The following is a 19,174-nucleotide window of genomic DNA, read 5'->3' as shown; positions in this document are numbered from 1 at the left end:
GGCCTCTTCCCCCCCACACAAGAAACAAAAGTGCCTTGGGCGGGCGTCACAGTTCTGCGGGGATGTAAACAGTTTTATAAGGAAAAAGGAGAATGGGGTAAGCGACTTGTTTAAGCAAATAAGTAAAGAAAAATACACAGTTGTGTGTTTAAAGGCTTCCGAGAGCAGCAGGCATACAGTCGTACAAAGTTCCTGAGCCCTCAGCAAGCGTTAAGAATCCTCTGAATACAAACTCTGATTTCAATACCCAAAGCTTCAGTTTCACCACGTTTAATGTTCGATTCGCTTTGAGCGAGTTCCAGTTCACAATCGTGTCGTTGCTGTGGTTGAAGTCTTTCACATCTGCAGAGGAACAGAAGGAATCCACAGGAAGCGCAAGGCTGCTCCTGCTCTCCCTGGACTTTACTCCGCTGGATGTGTTTGGCCTTCGGATTTGTTTGTGCAGAACCGTAGGAAAGGGCTCAGTGTGTGTTCTCCAGACCTCCTCCTGCTTTGTAAGTGTCGCTGTTCTTCTCGGGTTTCCCGTATGACTTTGAAGACCTTTGTCGAACTTCAGACCTCGCTCTCTACGCTGGAGAAATGGGCCGAGCCCCTTCGTGAGCAAAGGCTCTTGGCTTTAAGTGGTAAATGAGGGGATTGGGGAAACCTCTGGGGCTGCGGTACGGAGCGCAATCTCTTGTACTGGAGTTTGGCGCTCGCCGAAGCCATGGACGAGGACTGGGGTGCTCCGGGGGTGGAGACCACGGAGGGGGAGGAAACAGAAGAGGAGGATGCAGGAGGAGGAACGTGGATTGGGTGTGATGTGGACGGAGGAGCGGGAAGGGCAGGGAGTGGAGGCGGTAAGTTGGGTATGAGGTTGGAGGGTGGGGACGACTGCCTCCCCCGATCCCTGTCTGTTCTCTGTGTTCGCTGCTGTAGGCTGAGGTTCGACTGACTGCCCGATTTGGACGGATTCTGCGAGCGGTCGGGTTTGGAGGAGGAGGAGGAGTCGTGTTTGGGCTTCAGGGGACCAGCGAAACTCTGGCAGTGTTGGTACAACTCGTCCTGGCTTCGCGAGGCCACGCGGGCCCATTTGGACGAACGGGAGTGCGGACGGTGGTGGGGGGAGACATAGGACGAGCAAGCCGTGTGTCCTCTGGCCTTGTCCTTTGACTTTCGTTTACTCTTCTTCTCGTCTTGGATGTGGAGTTTGTCGACTGACCAGTATCGGCGAGGAGGCGGCGGCGTGAGAGGAGGCGGAGGCCAGTGTGATCCCGATCCCCAGCCTCTCTCCACTCCATCTCCTCCACCCCACCCGAGATCCGCTGTCCCCCACCTCTCCCCTCGCTCGAGGAAGAGGTCGTCTCGACTGTTGATGCTGCCGACTTTATCCCTGGACGGGTATGTGCTGAAAAACCAACCTCCCCCTCCGATCCCTCCGACCGCCCTGCCTTCGTGGTCCTCCCAGTACCTCTCAAACTTCCCAAACTCTCCAGAGGAGCCGTCGTCGTCGGAATATATGCCGACGACCTTGTCGCGTTCCCGCTCCTCATCGGATAAAGTCCGTCCTCCTCCTCCGCGCCGCTTCCCGTGATCGGCTTTCCTGCGCTCCTGCTCAGAGTCTTCATCCTCGTCCTCGCCGTCAGACTCCCACTCGTGAAAGGACAGCCCCTCTTTGGAGTGGATCTCCCCTCGGCCCAACAAGGGCCTCCTCTCTCCTTCGATTCCGACAGCGTCGCGGTCGGAACTTTTACTCTTCCTCCGTTTCGAGGCGACAGGCAACAAGGGCAGGAAGGCGGATGGGATGGCGTCCGAGGACGGGTTCCCCGCCCCCCAGAACTTCACCGACGTGGTCGGCTTGCTGCCGGAGCGATGATAGCTCTTGCTGTCCCTTCTCTGGTGGTGCTTTTCCTTCCCTCTGCTCTCTTCCCCATCATCCCTCTCTTTATCTTCCCTTTCCCTCCTGTCCTCCTCGCCCGGTATGTTCCACCCGTAGCTTCTGATTGAGCTTTCGCTCTTCTTCCGAAAGGACTCTCGCCTCAGAGACGGGTATGATGGGTAGTCCTGTGTCCCTGATTTGAGTTCCTCTCTTTTGTCAGTATCTCCTCCCTCCTGCTCTGACCTCTTTCGCGGCCTCTTCGTCACCCGTTCATCTTTCTTTTTCTTCTTCTTTGCTTTGCGACGCTTTCTCTCCCTCTCTCTTTCCCGCTCCTCCCTCTTCTTCTTCTTGCGTCCCTTCTTCCTCCTCTTCCTTTCGCGCTCCCTCTCTTTGTGGTGCCTCTTCTCTTCCCGACCCACCGCAGCATCTCCTCGGGCGGTTGCTCCTCCTCCTCTTGTGCCTCGCTCCCTTTCTCCCCACGACGCCCACCACTCCTGTAGCTGGGCGAGCTGGCTGCCCGTTCTCTCTCTGCCGTAGTCTTTTTGCAGACGCGGCTTCCGCGGAGGAACCGGCGGCGGCGGCGGACTGCACGGCAACGAGCGGGAGGACATGCGGCGCGAGCGAATCTTCCTCCGCGAGCCCAGGAGGAGGCTGGACTCCTCCGTGAGCAAATCCGAGTCGTAGTCGTCGTCCACCGTCAACTCTCGGTCGCCGGCTCGATAGCGGAAACTCAGCGAGGAGTTGTAGGAGCTGTCGCTGGAGCAAGACGACGGCGAGTTCGATCGAGAGAGGGAGGCGGAGGAGGAAGAAGACGACGAGGACGACGTGGAGGAGGAGGACGAGGAGGAGGCACTCGTGCAAGAGGAGTAGAAATGGCACGGCGAGGATGGCGTAGTCGGGGTGTGCGTCGGCGAGGAAAGGGGAACGGGCAAAGGAGGAGGTGGAGGAGGACGTCGGCCTCTTCTTCCAACCGCATCGCTCGCCCCATACCGCCCACCTCCTCTCCTCCCCAGGGGGAGTATATTCTCATACAGAGGACCTCCTGAACTTTTTCTCCTTGCCTGAGCGAGGCTTCCTCGTCGCCAGAAGGGAGGCCTTCGAGGAGAAGATGGGATCAGTGGAGGAGGCTTGGCGATCAAGTGCGTTGAGCCTTGTTGAGGGCCTTTGGGAGGCAGCCGTGGCATTGCTGAGGCTTTAGGGCCTCGAGGATTAGCTTTGGGAGTCTGCTGAGGGCCCCCCCCTGCTTGTTGGTCAGAGTTCGTGCCCAGCCCTTCTGGATCTATAGGACCATAGTAGCGCTTATATTCATCCAGCCCTGTGTCAGCTCCTGCCCCTGCTCCACTTCCTGCTTGCAGGCTCCAGTGCTGCCCTAGATTCTGCTGATATTGCTGCTGCTGCTGCTGCTGAGCCTGAAGATCCGTGATGCCTCCTGCGATCCCCCCAATGCCGACTCCTCCACCGCTGCCTGCACTTAAGACCTTCTCTGGCTTCGGTCTGTTCCAGCGGTCCACCACTGCCAGTCTGCGGTCGTGGCGCGGCAGGAAGGTGGAGCAAGGCATGGGGCCTTCCAGTAAGGGGCTGTTTGAGGGGCCCAGGGCCATCGCAGAGTGCCCGGTGGGCGGCGGCGAGCCAGGTAGCATCGTGGTGTAGGTCTGCCCCTGCTGCTGCTGCTGCTGCTGCTGCTGTTGGAGGTGCTTCTGCTGAGGCTGCTGCTGCACCATGGCGATGGCAGTGGTGTTGTTTACCGTGGCGGTGACGAGGTGTTGTTGGGCGACGGTGGGCATGGAGCTCACAGTGTGATACTGGGGCAAAGAGCTTTTGCTGCCTCCTGGTGTGGTCTCATCCTCAAACTGGCAGCAGCTGTACATTCCCTGGGTGGACAGATAAGAGACAGATTGTAATTAGAGGAGGAGGCTGCCAAATATGATAAGGAAGAACTGTGTGTGTGTGTGTGTGTGTGTGTGTGTGTGTGTGTGTGTGTGTGTGTGTGTGTGTGTGTGTGTGTCAGCATTAAAGTCAGAGAGGGCTAAAGCCTGAAGTCATTGATTCTGAGAAAGAACCTCACAGAGTCACTGTGATCTCACGCCCACACAAACCAGAGTTAATCCTCAGAGAAGCTCATGACATAAATCATAAATATAAACTTTACTCTTCCGTCTGATCCCAACTTTGCCAAAAATACCCACACATTATTTTTTTAGTACATTTTCACGTACTTAAGTGCTGGACACGTTAGCGCACAGCGTTTCCACAAAGACTGACCGGAAAAATGTAAACCCGCGCGGCGTCCTGTTTACGTGCCGTGGCACCGGAGTCCGGGCACCGTTTACCAGTTAGCTCCATTAGCGTTCCTCCAGCAGAACTGGAGCGGTTTGAAAACTTTGCGGTTGGTCTGGCGATACGCTCGCTTTTAAAGGGTTAATGTAAACTTCCAGGGTTCTATGTTACCACCGGAAGCTAGAAACCCATGTGTTTTGGCTAGTGCTGGGCTAACGCATTTCCACGACGACTGACTGGAAAAAGTGACGCCATATTCACGTGCCGTGGCGCCGGAGCAAGCATGCCCAGCGACTTTGCATTAGCCATAATTACATTAGCCATAATTACGCGACAGTTTTGTGCTTTTGCAAAGCGTGTCGTCCGTGATGCGCTCGCTTTTAAAGGGTTAGCCTAAACCAGGGTTCTATGTTACCACTGGAAGCTAGAAACCCATGGTTTTTGGCTAGTGCTGAGCACGCTAACGCCCTAACGGCGGGTTTAACGGCGTCAACGCATTTCCATGACGACTGACCGGAAAAAGTGACGTCATGTTTACGTGCCGCGGCGCCGGAGTCTAGGGACCTGTTGCTAGTTAGCTGTGTTAGCTCCTTTAGCGCCCGTTAGCGCCGCCTACAGTGGAACTGGTGCGGTCTGTTTATGAAACGAAAAGAGCAGCGCTAACAAACAACCAGCGTACCTGTGTACTGCGTATGTGTGCCTCTGTTTTTAAAGTTTATCGTTACTTTAGAGACTCATTTTAAGACTAATATTATTCCACCATCATCTTTCTACTGTAGCATTTTGTAATAACCTAATTTATTTATCTTGTGTGTTTGTGATGTTGTTATATTCAGGTTCTGGGGTGTGACGGTGAAAACGCCACATGAACTTGAATTCATGAGAACTTTTCACCTTGTGACGAGATCACGTCGTTTCTTGAGGGAAACGATGGCGATGATGAAGGTCGTGTTGTGTCGTATAAAAACCTCCTGGTATAATGTGAAGCCTTTCATGTGTTTTTTAAACGATTCCTCTTCATCAATAATACGTATAATGTGAACTCGTGTGGACGTCAGATCAAAGTCGTCTCGTTAGAGGAATTATGGGAAAAATGCTCTGAAGCAAAGACGAGTTGATTTACTGTAACTGTGTTTGTGTGGAATCAGCTTCATCTTTATTCAGTGCACACACACTCACTGTGTAACCATGTTGTATATATATATATGTTTATATATGTGTGTGTGGGTGTATGTATATATATATATATATATATATATATATATATACATATATGTGTGTGTGTATATATATATATATATATACTGTGTGTGTATATATATACTGCGTGTGTATATATACTGTGTGCACCACAGTTGTTTGGGGGGATTTTTGGACCGTGGAGAGTGAAGGATTTTCACTATCAAAGCAAACAGAGCTCTGAGGAAAACACACAACGCTGAACTGGAACTGAGTCTGCAGACAAGTCACGCTGGGAGACACTGCTAAACAACAACAACAACCACAATGGCGACAACAAAACAACAAGGACGACAAAAAACAACATAAAACAACGAAAAAAGGAAAAAAAGGCCGACAACAAAAAACACGTCAACAACCATGACAACAAAAAACAACGACGATGACCACAAGGACGACAAAAAACAACATAAAACGTAAAAAAAAACTAAAAAAAACGACGATGGCGACAAAATCAATGTCAACAAAAAGTCAACAACAAAAATCAAAAATAAAACACAAACACAATGACAACAAAAAACAACAACGTCAACAACAACAAAAAGGAAAACAAAAAACAACGTCAGCAAAAAGCAAAAATAAAAAAAACGACAACAAAAAACAACGTTTAAAAAAAAAAAAAAACTATCAATAACAAATAAACAACAACGACAACAACAAAATACAAAATTAAAAAACAGAAACAACAACCACAACAAAAAACGACAACAACAACAAAAAACGTCAACAACAAAAAACGTCAACAACAACCGGGAGGAGGAGGAGGAGGAGGTGCAGCGCACTGTGAAATTGAAACTGGGCCGAGAGACTGGGTTAAACACACACACACACACACACACACACACACACACACACACACACACACACACACACACACACACACACACACACACACACACACACACACACACACACACACACACACACACACACACACACACACACACACACACGCCTTTACGTGGAGTTGGTGTTTTTATTCCAGGAGTGAGTCACGTGAACGTGACAGGAGATAAGAGTTCTGTGAAGGTTGTGTGAAGGTTGTGTGAAGGTTCTGATGGAACATAAATATTGTCCATAGTCGTAATTATCAATAAAACTAATCAGCAAAAACACGCAGACTACAGGTGATCTGAGGAACTACAACCTTTGACTGTGACTGGACCGATCAAAACTTTGATTTTCAAAATAAAATGAACAAACCAATGAAAATGATGGGAAGTTTTTCACGTTTGTGTTGTTTTATTGGATGTTTTCGTGTCTATTTTCTGTGCGTACAGAGTTTAGACTGTTGTTTTAAATGTGCTTTATAAATAAAGTTAGATTGAATTACGTGAATTGCTGTAACAAAATCCTGATTTCTGTTTCAGATTTTTCAAATATAAATATCATTTCCTGCTCAGAACGTTAATATCTATTCTAATGTTTATTCTAACGTTAAGGCCATAAATCAGGTTGGCTCACCCTGCTGAGAGCCAGGAGGAAGTCCATTCCACCGGATCGCTTCACACAGTGCCGTAGTTTCCAGTAGACCAGATGCTCCCAGGCGAACACCAGGAGGCTGAGGCCCATGGCGACCAGCAGCATGTAGAAGACGCCCGCCATGTTGTCGATGTCCAGTTTACTGCTCATCACCTGCAGCCACCAGGAGGAGATAAGGGTCAGAATGAAGGGAACAGAGATTTATTACAAAACCACGGCACAATTCTCCTGCCAGACGGCAGATAAAAGGTTCATTACAGCTGACGCTGGTACAATGGAGACTCCTGTGCTGTCACAGGACGTCAGAGTTTCCATCTGTGGTGTTTTCAGAGCCTCTGCACTCAGAGTCGCCACCAAAACACACGCTTTTCAACATCCACAGCCTCCTGTTATCGCCACAGTTTATCATCGACGCAGACGCTGGTGCGTTCGTGACGCTTTAGTTTGTTTAAAACCAGGATCTGAACTTTGTTTTTGTCGAGGTTGTAATCAAAGAAAACAACGGAACACAGGCCACGCCCCCACAGACGACGACAACAACAACAATCTCCTGATTGTTTGTGTGTTATCATAAGAAACAGAGTCTCAGAGTGACTTTGATGACGATTATTTAAAGTCTCAGAGTTTCCATCAACGCTTAAAACAAGCTACGTCACGAGGTCGTCACGTTTTCTTTGTAATATCATAATATATTTGTAGAAAAGGAACATTAGGGGAACCTTTAGAGAACGTTCTTTAAAGGCTGTAGAAAAGGAATATTCAGAATATTCTTTTCTACAACCTTTATAGCACGTTCTCTAAAGGTTCCCAGTAAGTTCCTTTTCTACAATGATGATGATGATGATGATGATGAGGATGAAGATGATGATGATGGTTATGATGAGGATGATGATGATGATGACGATGGTGATGGTGATGATGATGATGATGATGAAGATGATGCTGATGATGATGATGATGATGGTGATGATGGTGAAGATGATGATGGTGATGATGATGATGATGATGAAGATGATGATGGTGATGATGATGATGATGATGAAGATGATGCTGATGATGATGATGATGATGGTGATGATGGTGATGATGATGAAGATGATGATGGTGATGATGAAGATGATGCTGATGATGATGATGATGATGGTGATGATGGTGATGGTGATGATGATGATGATGATGATGATGAAGATGATGATGGTGATGATGATGATGATGATGAAGATGATGCTGATGATGATGATGATGATGGTGATGATGGTGATGATGATGAAGATGATGATGGTGATGATGATGATGATGATGAAGATGATGCTGATGATGATGATGGTGATGATGGTGATGATGATGATGACGATGGCGATGATGATGATTGTGATGATAATGATGATGATGATGATGATGCTGATGAAGATGATGCTGATGATGCTGATGATGATGATGATGATGGTGATGGTGATGGTGATGGTGATGATGATGATGCTGATGATGATGATGATGATGGTGATGGTGATGGTGATGATGATGATGATGATGATGATGGTGATGATGATGATGGTGGTGATGGTGATGATGATGATGATGATGATGATGGTGATGATGATGATGGTGGTGATGGTGATGATGATGATGATGACGATGGCGATGATGATGATTGTGATGATGATGATGAAGATGATGATGATGGTGATGGTGATGATGATGATGATGATGATGATGATGATGATGGTGATGATGATGGTGATGATGATGAAGATGATGATGATGATGATGATCGTACCTCGATCTTATCGTTGTGGCAGATTCCCGACAGCCAGAGACGCTCCAGCATATCAATCTCATCTGGAGGAAGAGGAGGAGAAGAAGAGGAAGAGGTTAAAAAGAGGAAGAAGCTGCAGAGAGAAAATTAAATCAGGAGATAACGGCAGAAGAAAAGAGGAGGAGGAGGAGGAGGAGGAGGAGGAGGAGGTGTGAAGTTCAGAGGGAAGAGGAGAACCAAAGTAAAACAGCAACACAGAAAATCCAGAGGATTAAAGCCTTTTGTCACCAGAGGAAGGAGTTTGATCCCCGAGGGAGAAGAAAGAGGAGGAGGTGAAGAGGAGGAGGTGAAGAGGAGGAGGTGAAGAGGAGGAGGTGAAGAGGAGGAGGAGGTGAAGAGGAGGAGGAGGTGAAGAGGAGGAGGAGGTGAAGAGGAGGAGGAGGGGAAGAGGAGGAGGAGGGGAAGAGGAGGAGGTCGGTCTATTGTGAGGAAGGACAGATGATGAAATACAGCAAAGAGGAAAGAAATGAAACGGGAGAGAGAGTGAAGTAGAAGATGAAACGAGGAGAAGAAACAAAGTGAGAGGACGTTAAAAATGAATCGACTCTGACGAAGCGAACGAACGTGAAGAACGAGAGATCAGTCTTGGTAGATGTCTGTTTGTGGCTGACGAGAACAGCTCATTATTTTGCAGTTAGTCTGACAGTGGATATACAGAAGAGCTCGTTATTTGGCAGTCAGTTTTCTCCACACCCTCTTGATTTGAAGAGTTTCTGGCCTTTTACTTAATTTATATTCAATTTATCTATATTTTTACTCTCTAGTTTTAACGTAGCATTGTTGTGTCTGTGTCGATTATTTTTTTTTGTCTTTTAAACAAAATAACAATCATGTAAATTGAAAAACAAGCTTTAAATTATTCATGAGATTTTCATTTTTCATGACAGATGAAGTCATCTCCATCTCAGCTGTGTGTAAAACGTGTGTCACACATTTAAACAGTCCGGTAAATAAAGAGTGTGTGTTTTTGTGTTAATTATTGATGATAAATCAGAGTTGTGTCGTTACTGAGAAACACAGTGAAAACCAAGAGACGACGACGACGACAAGGACAACGAGGCGTTTGAATGTTTGTGGAAATGAGATTTTCTTCAGGTCTCGAGGTCAGAAGCAGGAAATGAAACGACACCAGATGCTGACGACTTGAACCCCAGAGGAAACTAGTTTTAACTGGTGTTTTTAAGGAGGTTTTTCCTCCTGCAGCAGCTTTTGTTTCCTCTCGTCTATTTATTATACAGTCGTGTTTTTATCCACTTTATTTATGTTTATTTACATTTTTCTGTGGCAAAACTGAACAAATTCCACAAATAAAAGTGATGATTGAGTTCAAGACCTTTTTCATTTCCACGAAACTGTGATAAAAATGTTAATTAAGTCTCGTGTCCTTGTTGTTTCATCACATTTTGGCAATTTAATTAAGAAGAGAATAAAGTGTCTGAATATTTTATTTGACCGAAAAGTTTTTTAATGAAAAAAAATAAGAGTGAGCTGAACTTTCATCTCATATATTTTTGCTCATTTATATTCGTCAACAAAAAATGTTCTTTAAAAACAAAAATTATATTTTAACCTTATATTAAATAAAGACATTGTTATAGTGAATAAAATAAACACTAAACTGTTGATGTAAATAGAATCAAGTTTTTCATTTTTGATTAAAAAAAAAATTATCTCACTATTTGGCAGGTAGTCTGATGGTGGAAATATTGAACAGCTCACTATTTAGCAGTCAATCTATTGGTAGATGTTGAGAAATGCTCATTATTTGGCAGTCAGTCTGATGGTAGATATATATACAATAGAACAGCTCACAATTTGGCAGTCAATCTGTTAGTAGATGTTGAAAACAGCTCATTATTTGGCAGTCAGTCTGATGGTGGATATATATACAATAGAACAGCTCACTATTTGGCAGTCAGTCGTTTGGTAGATGTTGAGAACAGCCCATTATTTGGCAGTCAATCTGATGGTGGATATATAATATACAGTAAAACAGCTCACTATTTGGCAGTCAATCTGTTAGTAGATGTTGAAAACAGCTCATTATTTGGCAGTCAGTCTGATAGTAGATATATATACAATAGAACAGCTCACAATTTGGCAGTCAATCAGCCGCTGATTATTTGTTAGTCAGTGTGTTAGTGGATATATACATACAGCCCATTATCTGGCAGAAAAGAAACTGTAAAGTGAGGTTTGTAAAAACTGAAGTTTGTAAACCACTCACTCTCCCACACCAAAGTCCATAGAGTAAACCAGTGATTTTAACATCACAGCACACAGGAGTTCACAGGAGTTGTTGATCCACTGCTGCCTCCATCACTAACTTACAATGACTGATTTTAGTGAATTCGGCTTTTGAAATATTTCATAAAGATTCAACTCAGTGACACAAAGTGACCACACGAGGCAGCAGTAGACCAGCAGCTCCTGTGTCCCTGTGAGCTAAAATCACTGATTTTCTCTATGGGCTTTGGTGCAGCAAAGAAAGTGGTTTAGATGTTTCAGTTTTCAGTCACAAAAGGCTGCCAAACTGTGAAATAAAGAGGAAAAACAATATTCCTGAGTCACTGCAGACTTCATCTGGTGCAGACTTTATTAAGCGAGATGTTTATTAAGTGGCAAAAATCAATTTTTTACCGCGTGCAGCTGTGACTTCAGGCCGACTCTGTCCGTCTAACAGGAATAAAAGCAGCTGAATGATCCCTGTGATAAAAGCAGGTGACACTGTGTGAAGAGTCATTTCTGCACTTCCATCCCCAAAAAACAGAACTAAACTGAGCGTTTGAAGCTAAACTGCAGGTTCACGTCCCTGAAGAGTCCACGAGATTCTCAGCTGCAAACGCAGAGCGTGGAATCCAAGAGGAAGAAGTTAATTTCCCGGAGGTGTTCTGCCGACGTTTGTGCCAAAAAACTCTCTCTTCTGTCGTTTGTTTTTTTAACGTTCGAGGCGTTTGTGTCGCCGTCAGCACCGAGTCCACGCGGGGATTATTTTAATCCAGGTGCAGCATCAGCACCAGAGAGGATCCTGGAGTGGAGCGAGACTTTGACTTCACTGTGTTTTGTTAAAAAAGTTTGTTCTAACTCAAACCTCTGGAGGGAAAACACAACATTTTTGTGACTTTAGTGAGAGTTTTTCATCAAAAATGTGTCGTTTGGAATAAATAATCTGCTAATCTATAATCTGTCGTCAGGCTGGATCAGAGACTCCGCCCCCTGAGAGCATAAAGATGTTAAATATTGGAAACGTTTACCTCTATTTTACACTCTGTTTTTAGGCCTGATGAAATCATTCAATGTTTCAACTTTGGTTTAAAAAATAAAAAATTTGTTTCAACTTTTGTCTTTTTTTTAAGTTGTATTTTAAACTTTTTTCAATTTTCTTTCCAACTTCAACTTTTGTCTTCTTAAAAATTAAAATATTAATAATAATAGTTCAGTTTTTTTTTTCAAAACTGTAATATTTCAACTTTTGTAAAAAAAAAAAAGAATAATAATGTTTCAACTTTTGTCTTTCTTTTAAACAAAAATCAAAAAATTCAAAAAAATTAATGTTTCAACTTTTTTCTTGTTAAAAATAATAATATATCTTTTTTCAAAACTGTAATATTTCAACTTTTGTAAAAAAAAAAAAAATTAAACTTTTGTCCTTTAAAAAAAAACTAATGAATATATATATATATATTTAATTTTATTTTTAAAAAATTTCAACTTTTGTAAAAATAAAATATTTCAACTTTTGTCCTTTAAAAAAAATCTAATAAATATATATTTATATATTTTATTTTATTTAAAAAAAAAAAATAAACTTTTGTATTTAAAAAAAAAATTATAATAAATCTTTTTTTCCAAAGAAATTACCTTTCAACTTTAGTCTTCTAAAAAATAATAATAATATATATTTTTTTTTCAAAACTGTAATGTTTCAACTTTTGTAAAAAAAAAAAATTTTATAATGTTATGTTTTTTTGGGGGGTTTTTTAATTAACATTTCAACTTTTGTTAAAAAAGAATTATGATATATAGAATTACTTTTGCCTTCTTAAACATAATAATAATATATATAAATATATATTTTTAAAACTGTAATGTTTCAACTTTTGTATTAAAAAAGGGTTTTAACTTTTGTATAAAAAATAAATAAATAAATAAATATATGTATATTTTATTTCCCCCCAAAAATTAACGTTTCAACTTTTGTAAAATAACATAATGTAATAAAAATGTCATGTTTGATGTGAGTCAGGTGTGTTGGAGCAGGTCACATGTAAAACAAGGCAGGACAGTGTTCCCTGAGGACCGGGGGTTGAGAAACGCTTCCATAGGCAGTTTTTGTTGTTTGTTTGTTTGTTTTGACTGCGATTACACCCCCATAAGCCCCGCCCCCTTCTCCCCCTGTCTTACCGTCTCCCACCAGCTGCAGCAGCGCGAGGTCAAGAGGTCGTTTCCAGCGGGAGTTTTTATGCAGCGCGATGCCGTAACCTGTGGTGGCGAAGACTTTACCAGAGCCGATGGTCATCACCTGAGGACACACACACACACACACACACACACACACACACACACACACACACACACAGTCGTCATATTATGGGATATCATGTGTGCAGGAAAAGTTGTTATAATTATAATTATAATTAGTGCAGTTGTTGCAGCTTCACATTATTGCATTATCACACACACACACACACACAGGGCTGTTGATTGTTGCCGTGGGAACCAAACACATAAATAAATCAACAGCTTCGTCCTGAAATGACAATAATGTGAAGACGCTGGAGGCGACGAGAGAAAATTATAACGTGTTCAACTGTTTAATAACCAGTTTAACTAGTTATTATTATTATTATTATTATTATTATTAAACCAGGAAAAACAGAGTTTTAATCATCAGACTAACGTGGAACATGGTCCTGAGTTCATGCTTATTTTATACATATTTAAGTGTTTTTATACTCTTTTCTGTAGATTTTATCAATATTTCATGCATATTTAAGTGTTTTTTATACTGTTTACTGTAGATTTCCTGTATATATAAGTGTTTTTATACTGTTTTCTGTAGATTTCCTGTATATATAAGTGTTTTTATACTGTTTTCTGTAGATTTGATCAATATTTCATGTATATTTAAGTGTTTTTTATACTGTTTACTGTAGATTTCCGGTATATTTAAGTTTTTATACTGTTTACTGTAGATTTCCGGTATATTTAAGTTTTTATACTGTTTACTGTAGATTTCCGGTATATTTAAGTTTTTATACTGTTTACTGTAGATTTCCTGTATATATAAGTGTTTTTATACTGTTTTCTGGAGATTTTATCAATATTTCACATATATTTAAGTGTTTTTTTATACTGTTGACTGTAGATTTCCTGTATACTTAGTGTTTTTGTACAGTTTTCTGTAGATTTCATGTATATTTAATGTATAATTCAGTGTTTTTATACAGTTTTCTGTAGATTTCATGTATATTTTATGTATATTTCAGTGTATTTATAGTTTTCTGAAGATTTTAATTATATTGAAGTGTTTTTATACAGTTTTCTGTAGATTTTAATTATATATTAGCGTTTTTATACAGTTTTCTGTAGATTTTAATTATATTTAAGCGTTTTTATACAGTTTTCTGTAGATTTCATGTATATTTATACACGTCCGTCGTACCTTGCAGCCCTCGTCCTTCCTGGCCATGTAGTTGAGCACGGCAGCGTCGTAAATAAAGGCGTCCAGTTTCCTGTGAGGAGGAAAAACGAAGAGGAGAATCTGTCACAACACAGAAGAGAAGTCCACACCAAAGTCACTCACTCTCCCACACCAAAGTCCATCACAGCACACAGGAGTTCACAGGAGTTGTTGATCCACTGCTGCCTCCATCACTAACTTACAATGACTGATTTTAGTGAATTCAGCTTTTAAAATATTTACTTTAGACTTAACTCAGTGACACAAAGTGACCACACGAGGCAGCAGAGGACCAGCAGCTCCTGTGTCCCTGTGAGCTAAAATCACTCTATTTTCTCTATGGGCTTTGGTGTGGGAGAGTGAGTGGTTTTACAAACTTCAGTTTCCTGTTGTTAAAGTCTGTCTCACAGTGAAGATAAAGACGTGAACGTGTAATCTGACACAGATTATATTGAGTTATTCTTTTTTTTTTTCCTTGTTTTCAGAGATTTAGGAAACATTTTCAGGATGAAATAATGATATTAGTGATAATAAAACAGCCGTGTTTTACAAAATGTACCATAAATGTTCTCTCTCATGTTGAAAAATGTCACGAGTTAATAACGTCACCTTTTCTCGGCAACATTTAAAACCTGAATGCGTGAAAAAGTCCTCAAAGGTAACGATAATAACGTACTGTACGAGTATTCAGCACTTTAATTATTCTAATCCGTCATATGGAAATATCTAACTCTGACCTCCTGTTTCATCCTTTAAGCTCCTTCTTCTTCTTCTTCTTCTTCTTCTTCTTCTTCTTCTGTGAAAAGCTGAACTCTTTAAAAAACTCATCATGTCCTCACCCGGTCTTCAGGTTGTCGATGGCCTCCTCCACGCCCTTCTGGTTGTTGCGGATCATGTACTGGTGCATGTTGGGATAGTTGGAGCGGATGTTCTCCTCGGTGCTGCCGTTAGGAACCGTGCCGAAGCGCAGCGGTGGATACTGTTCTGCAGGCTGCTGGAACTGAGGGAGGAGAGGAGGTGGCAGGAGGTGAGAGCGAGGGAAGGAAGGAAGGAAGGAAGGAAGGAGGCGAGGAGGCGAGGAGGCGACGTCTACCGTGAGTGTGTTAGCATTAAATGTAGGTCAACGGTAACGCACGCCGCGTTTCCACGACGACTGACCCGAAAAAGACGAGCGTGACGTTGTGTTTACGTGACTCACGATCTTTAAAACGAGTCTCTAAAGTAACGCTAAACTTTAACATACGCAGTTACACAGGTACGCTAACGTTATTTGTTAGCGCTGCTCTTTTCTTGCAAAAAAAACAGACCGCTCCAGTTCCACTGTAGGCTAACGCTAACGGCGCTAAAGGTTGCTAACGGAGCTAACTGGTAAGCGGTGCCTGGACCCCGGTGTCGCGGCGCGTAAAAACATGACGTGATTTGCGTCTTTTTCCGGTCAGTCGTCATGGAAACGCGTCGTGCGTTAACTGCTCTTGAAAAGGTTAACTGGCGTTATCCTTTGTGTGTTTGTGTGTTTCCAGATCGTCATGCTTATGTAGAGCTGCGAGTGTAGAGATGCTAATGTGGAGCTATTAATGTAGAAATGCTAATGTGGAAATGCTAATGAAGAGATGCTAATGTAGTGATGCTATTGTATAGATGCTTATGTAGAGCTGCTAGTGTAGAGATGCTAATGTAGAGCTGCTAATGTGGAGATGTTAATGTAGTGCTGCTAATGTGGAGATGCTAATGTAGCACAGTTAATGTTGAGCTGCTAATGTAGAGCTGATAATGGTGAGATGCTGATGTAGAAATGGTAATGTTGAGATGCTGATGTAGAAATGCTAATGTAGTGATGCTATTGTATAGATGCTTATGTAGAGCTGCTAGCGTAGAGATGCTAATGTAGAGCTGCTCATGTAGCGCTGCTAATGTGGAGATGTTAATGTAGTGCTGCTAATGTGGGGATGCTAATGTAGCACAAAAAATGTTGAGCTGCTAATGTATAGATGCTAATGTAGAGTTACGAATGTAGATACTCTAATGCAGAGCTGCTAATGTATAGATGCTAATGTAGCGCTGCTAATGTAGAGATTCTAATGCAGAACTGCTAATGTATAGATACTAATGTAGAGATTCTAATGTAGAGCTGCTAATGTATAGACGCTAATGTAGTGCTGCTAATGTAAAGATGCTAATGTAGACCTACTAATGTAGAGATTCTAATGCAGAGCTGCTCATGTTGAGCTCCCCCCCCCCCCTCCAGGTCAGATTACGGTGGAGCTGAACCTTTAACTGCGAGAGGAGATTCCAGGAGGATGATGATGATGATGATGATGTGTTCAGGTTTCTGTGTATGTGTATGTGTGTATGTGTGTGTGTGTGTGTGTGTGTGTGTGTGTGCGCGCTGCATTTTCAATACGCTGAAGAGCGTGTGATTGAGTGTTTTGATGAGTCAGTGAAAACACAGTAATGGAGTCTGCTCCATGTGAAGCTTTCATTGCTGCAGTCGTGTTGATGCTGGTGATGAAATCAGGATGAAAGAGATTTTTTTTTAAAGGCCAGAAATAAGAGATGAAAAGACGACGCCAGTATTTGACTTTTCTGTCAACTCAGCCTTTTCTCAAATTTTCCACCAGGTTTTCAAGAAAAAAAAAAATCCCTGAAGACGACTTCATTTACTGTCATTTACAGAGAGGACGGAGAGTCTCACCTCCAGGTGACGAAAGGACACTTTGTATTCATACGTTCACGTCTTTATCTTCACTGTTAGACAGACTTTAACAACAGGAAACTGAAGTTTGTAAACCACTCGCTCTCCCACACCAAAGCCTATAGAGAAAACCAGTGATTTAAGCTCACAGGGACACAGGAGCTGCTGGTCCTCTGCTGCCTCGTGTGGTCACTTTGTGTCACTGAGGTGAGTTTGAAAGAATGATTTTAAAAGCCGAATTCACTCAAATAAGACATTTAAACGTTTTACCTATGGACTTTGGTGTGGGAGAGTGAGTGGTTTACAAACTTCAGTTTCCTGTTGTTAAAGTCTGTCTAACAGTGAAGATAAAGACGTGAACGTGTTCTTAAAGACGTCATAGACTTAAACTGACATAGACTTTATGAACCAATCTTTTGCTAAGCGGCTAAAATCAGTTGTTTTTTTCCCCTTGTGTCTCTTCTGGCAGCCATTTTGTTTTCACGGAATGTGAGGTGAAGTGTCTCAGGATGCAAAAAAATAGGTGAGTGACATGCTAACATGCTAATATGGCAAGAATAAATATTGCAGAATGACAGTATAAGTTGTTGGGCATGGATGCTAACGTTAGCAGCTAACAGCAGAGGTGACACAGCAGCTCCTGTGATGTTAAAATCATAGATTTTCTCTATGGACTTTGGTGTGGGAGAGTGAGTGGTTTACAAACTTCAGTTTCCTGTTGTTAAAGTCTGTCTAACAGTGAAGATAAAGACGTGAACGCGTTCTTAAAGACGTCATAGACTTAAACTGACGTAGACTGTATTTGGTCAGTCTTCAGTTAATTCGCTTAAATCGATTTTTACACAATATGACGAGAGCAGAGCTGCTTTGTTGCTGGTCCAATTCCGCTATATTGATTTCATATAATGTCTATAACGTCCATAACGTCCATAACGTCCATAACGTCCATAACGTCTATAACGTTCATACCTTCTTGTCCGACAGCCCTGACACTGTGTCGATGTACTCCTCCTGGATCATGAAGGCAGCCAGGTTCGCAGTGTACGACGCCAGGAAGATGACAGCGAAGAAGGCCCACACCAGAACCTGAGGAGAGGAGGAGATGTTAGAGGAGGAGCAGAGACTGAGGAGATGTTTGAGACTGAGGAGATGTTTGAGACTGAGGAGATGTTTGAGACTGAGGAGATGTTTGAGACTGAGGAGATGTTCGAGACTGAGGAGATGTTCGAGACTGAGGAGATGTTCGAGACTGAGGAGATGTTTGAGGAGGAGCAGAGTCTGAGGAGATGTTTGAGACTGAGGAGATGTTCGAGACTGAGGAGATGTTAGAGACTGAGGAGATGTTAGAGGAGGAGCAGAGTCTGAGGAGATGTTAGAGGAGGAGCAGAGACTGAGGAGATGTTAGAGACTGAGGAGATGTTAGAGACTGAGGAGATGTTAGAGACTGAGGAGATGTTAGAGACTGAGGAGATGTTAGAGGAGGAGCAGAGTCTGAGGAGATGTTAGAGGAGGAGCAGAGACTGAGGAGATGTTAGAGACTGAGGAGATGTTAGAGGAGGAGCAGAGTCTGAGGAGATGTTAGAGATTGAGGAGATGTTAGAGGAGGAGCAGAGACTGAGGAATCATGTTTTAAACTTCTCAGTTTCCTGAAGGACACACATTTTTGTTAGTGAAGACACTTCAAACATCAACATTTGTCCTGAGCTTTTAAGGTGAAGACATGTGGTAAGTTTAAGTTTAAGTTTAAGTTTAAGGTTAAGGTTAAGGTTAAGGTTAAGGTTAAATTTAAGTTTAAGGTTAAGTTTAAGGTTAAGTTTAAGTTTAAGTTTAAGTTTAAGTTTAAGTCTCCAGGAAAATGAATGTCCTCTGAGGTCATGGACACCAGACTTTGTTTCCGTCCTTGTTACCAGAGTCCAAAGTCTTGTTCAGCTGTGGTGTGTTAATAACTTCTGTGTTTATTACATAACACACACACACACACACACACACCCCCCCCCACACACACACACACACACACATTCTTGTACTTGCTGCATACTGAGGACCAGCATTTCCACTTTGTAAATCAACACAATTACAAATATCTACTTCATGAATGACATATACAAAGAACTACTGGCTGCAGTA

General features: G+C 42.7%; 1 protein-coding gene across 1 annotated transcript in view; it reads right to left on the bottom strand.

Annotated features, from left to right (window-relative positions):
• Window positions 1-552: 552 nt before the first annotated feature.
• The window catches only part of grin2da (glutamate receptor, ionotropic, N-methyl D-aspartate 2D, a), a gene marked incomplete at both ends in the record, with an annotated part of 103,565 nt that continues 84,943 nt past the window's right edge, over window positions 553-19,174 (bottom strand). Inside the window, 8 exons of the mRNA XM_083899623.1 lie at window positions 553-2,614; window positions 2,738-3,729; window positions 6,839-7,009; window positions 8,634-8,695; window positions 13,077-13,194; window positions 14,338-14,407; window positions 15,195-15,355; window positions 18,017-18,133. Of these exons, the coding sequence (XP_083755749.1) occupies window positions 553-2,614; window positions 2,738-3,729; window positions 6,839-7,009; window positions 8,634-8,695; window positions 13,077-13,194; window positions 14,338-14,407; window positions 15,195-15,355; window positions 18,017-18,133 (3,753 nt within the window). The remainder of the gene's footprint in view (window positions 2,615-2,737; window positions 3,730-6,838; window positions 7,010-8,633; window positions 8,696-13,076; window positions 13,195-14,337; window positions 14,408-15,194; window positions 15,356-18,016; window positions 18,134-19,174) is intronic.

Source organism: Microchirus variegatus, assembly GCF_963457635.1.
Source record: "Microchirus variegatus genome assembly, chromosome: 13".
In the NCBI taxonomy this organism is placed as follows: domain Eukaryota; kingdom Metazoa; phylum Chordata; class Actinopteri; order Pleuronectiformes; family Soleidae; genus Microchirus; species Microchirus variegatus.
This window is presented reverse-complemented; position numbering and strand designations above follow the sequence as displayed.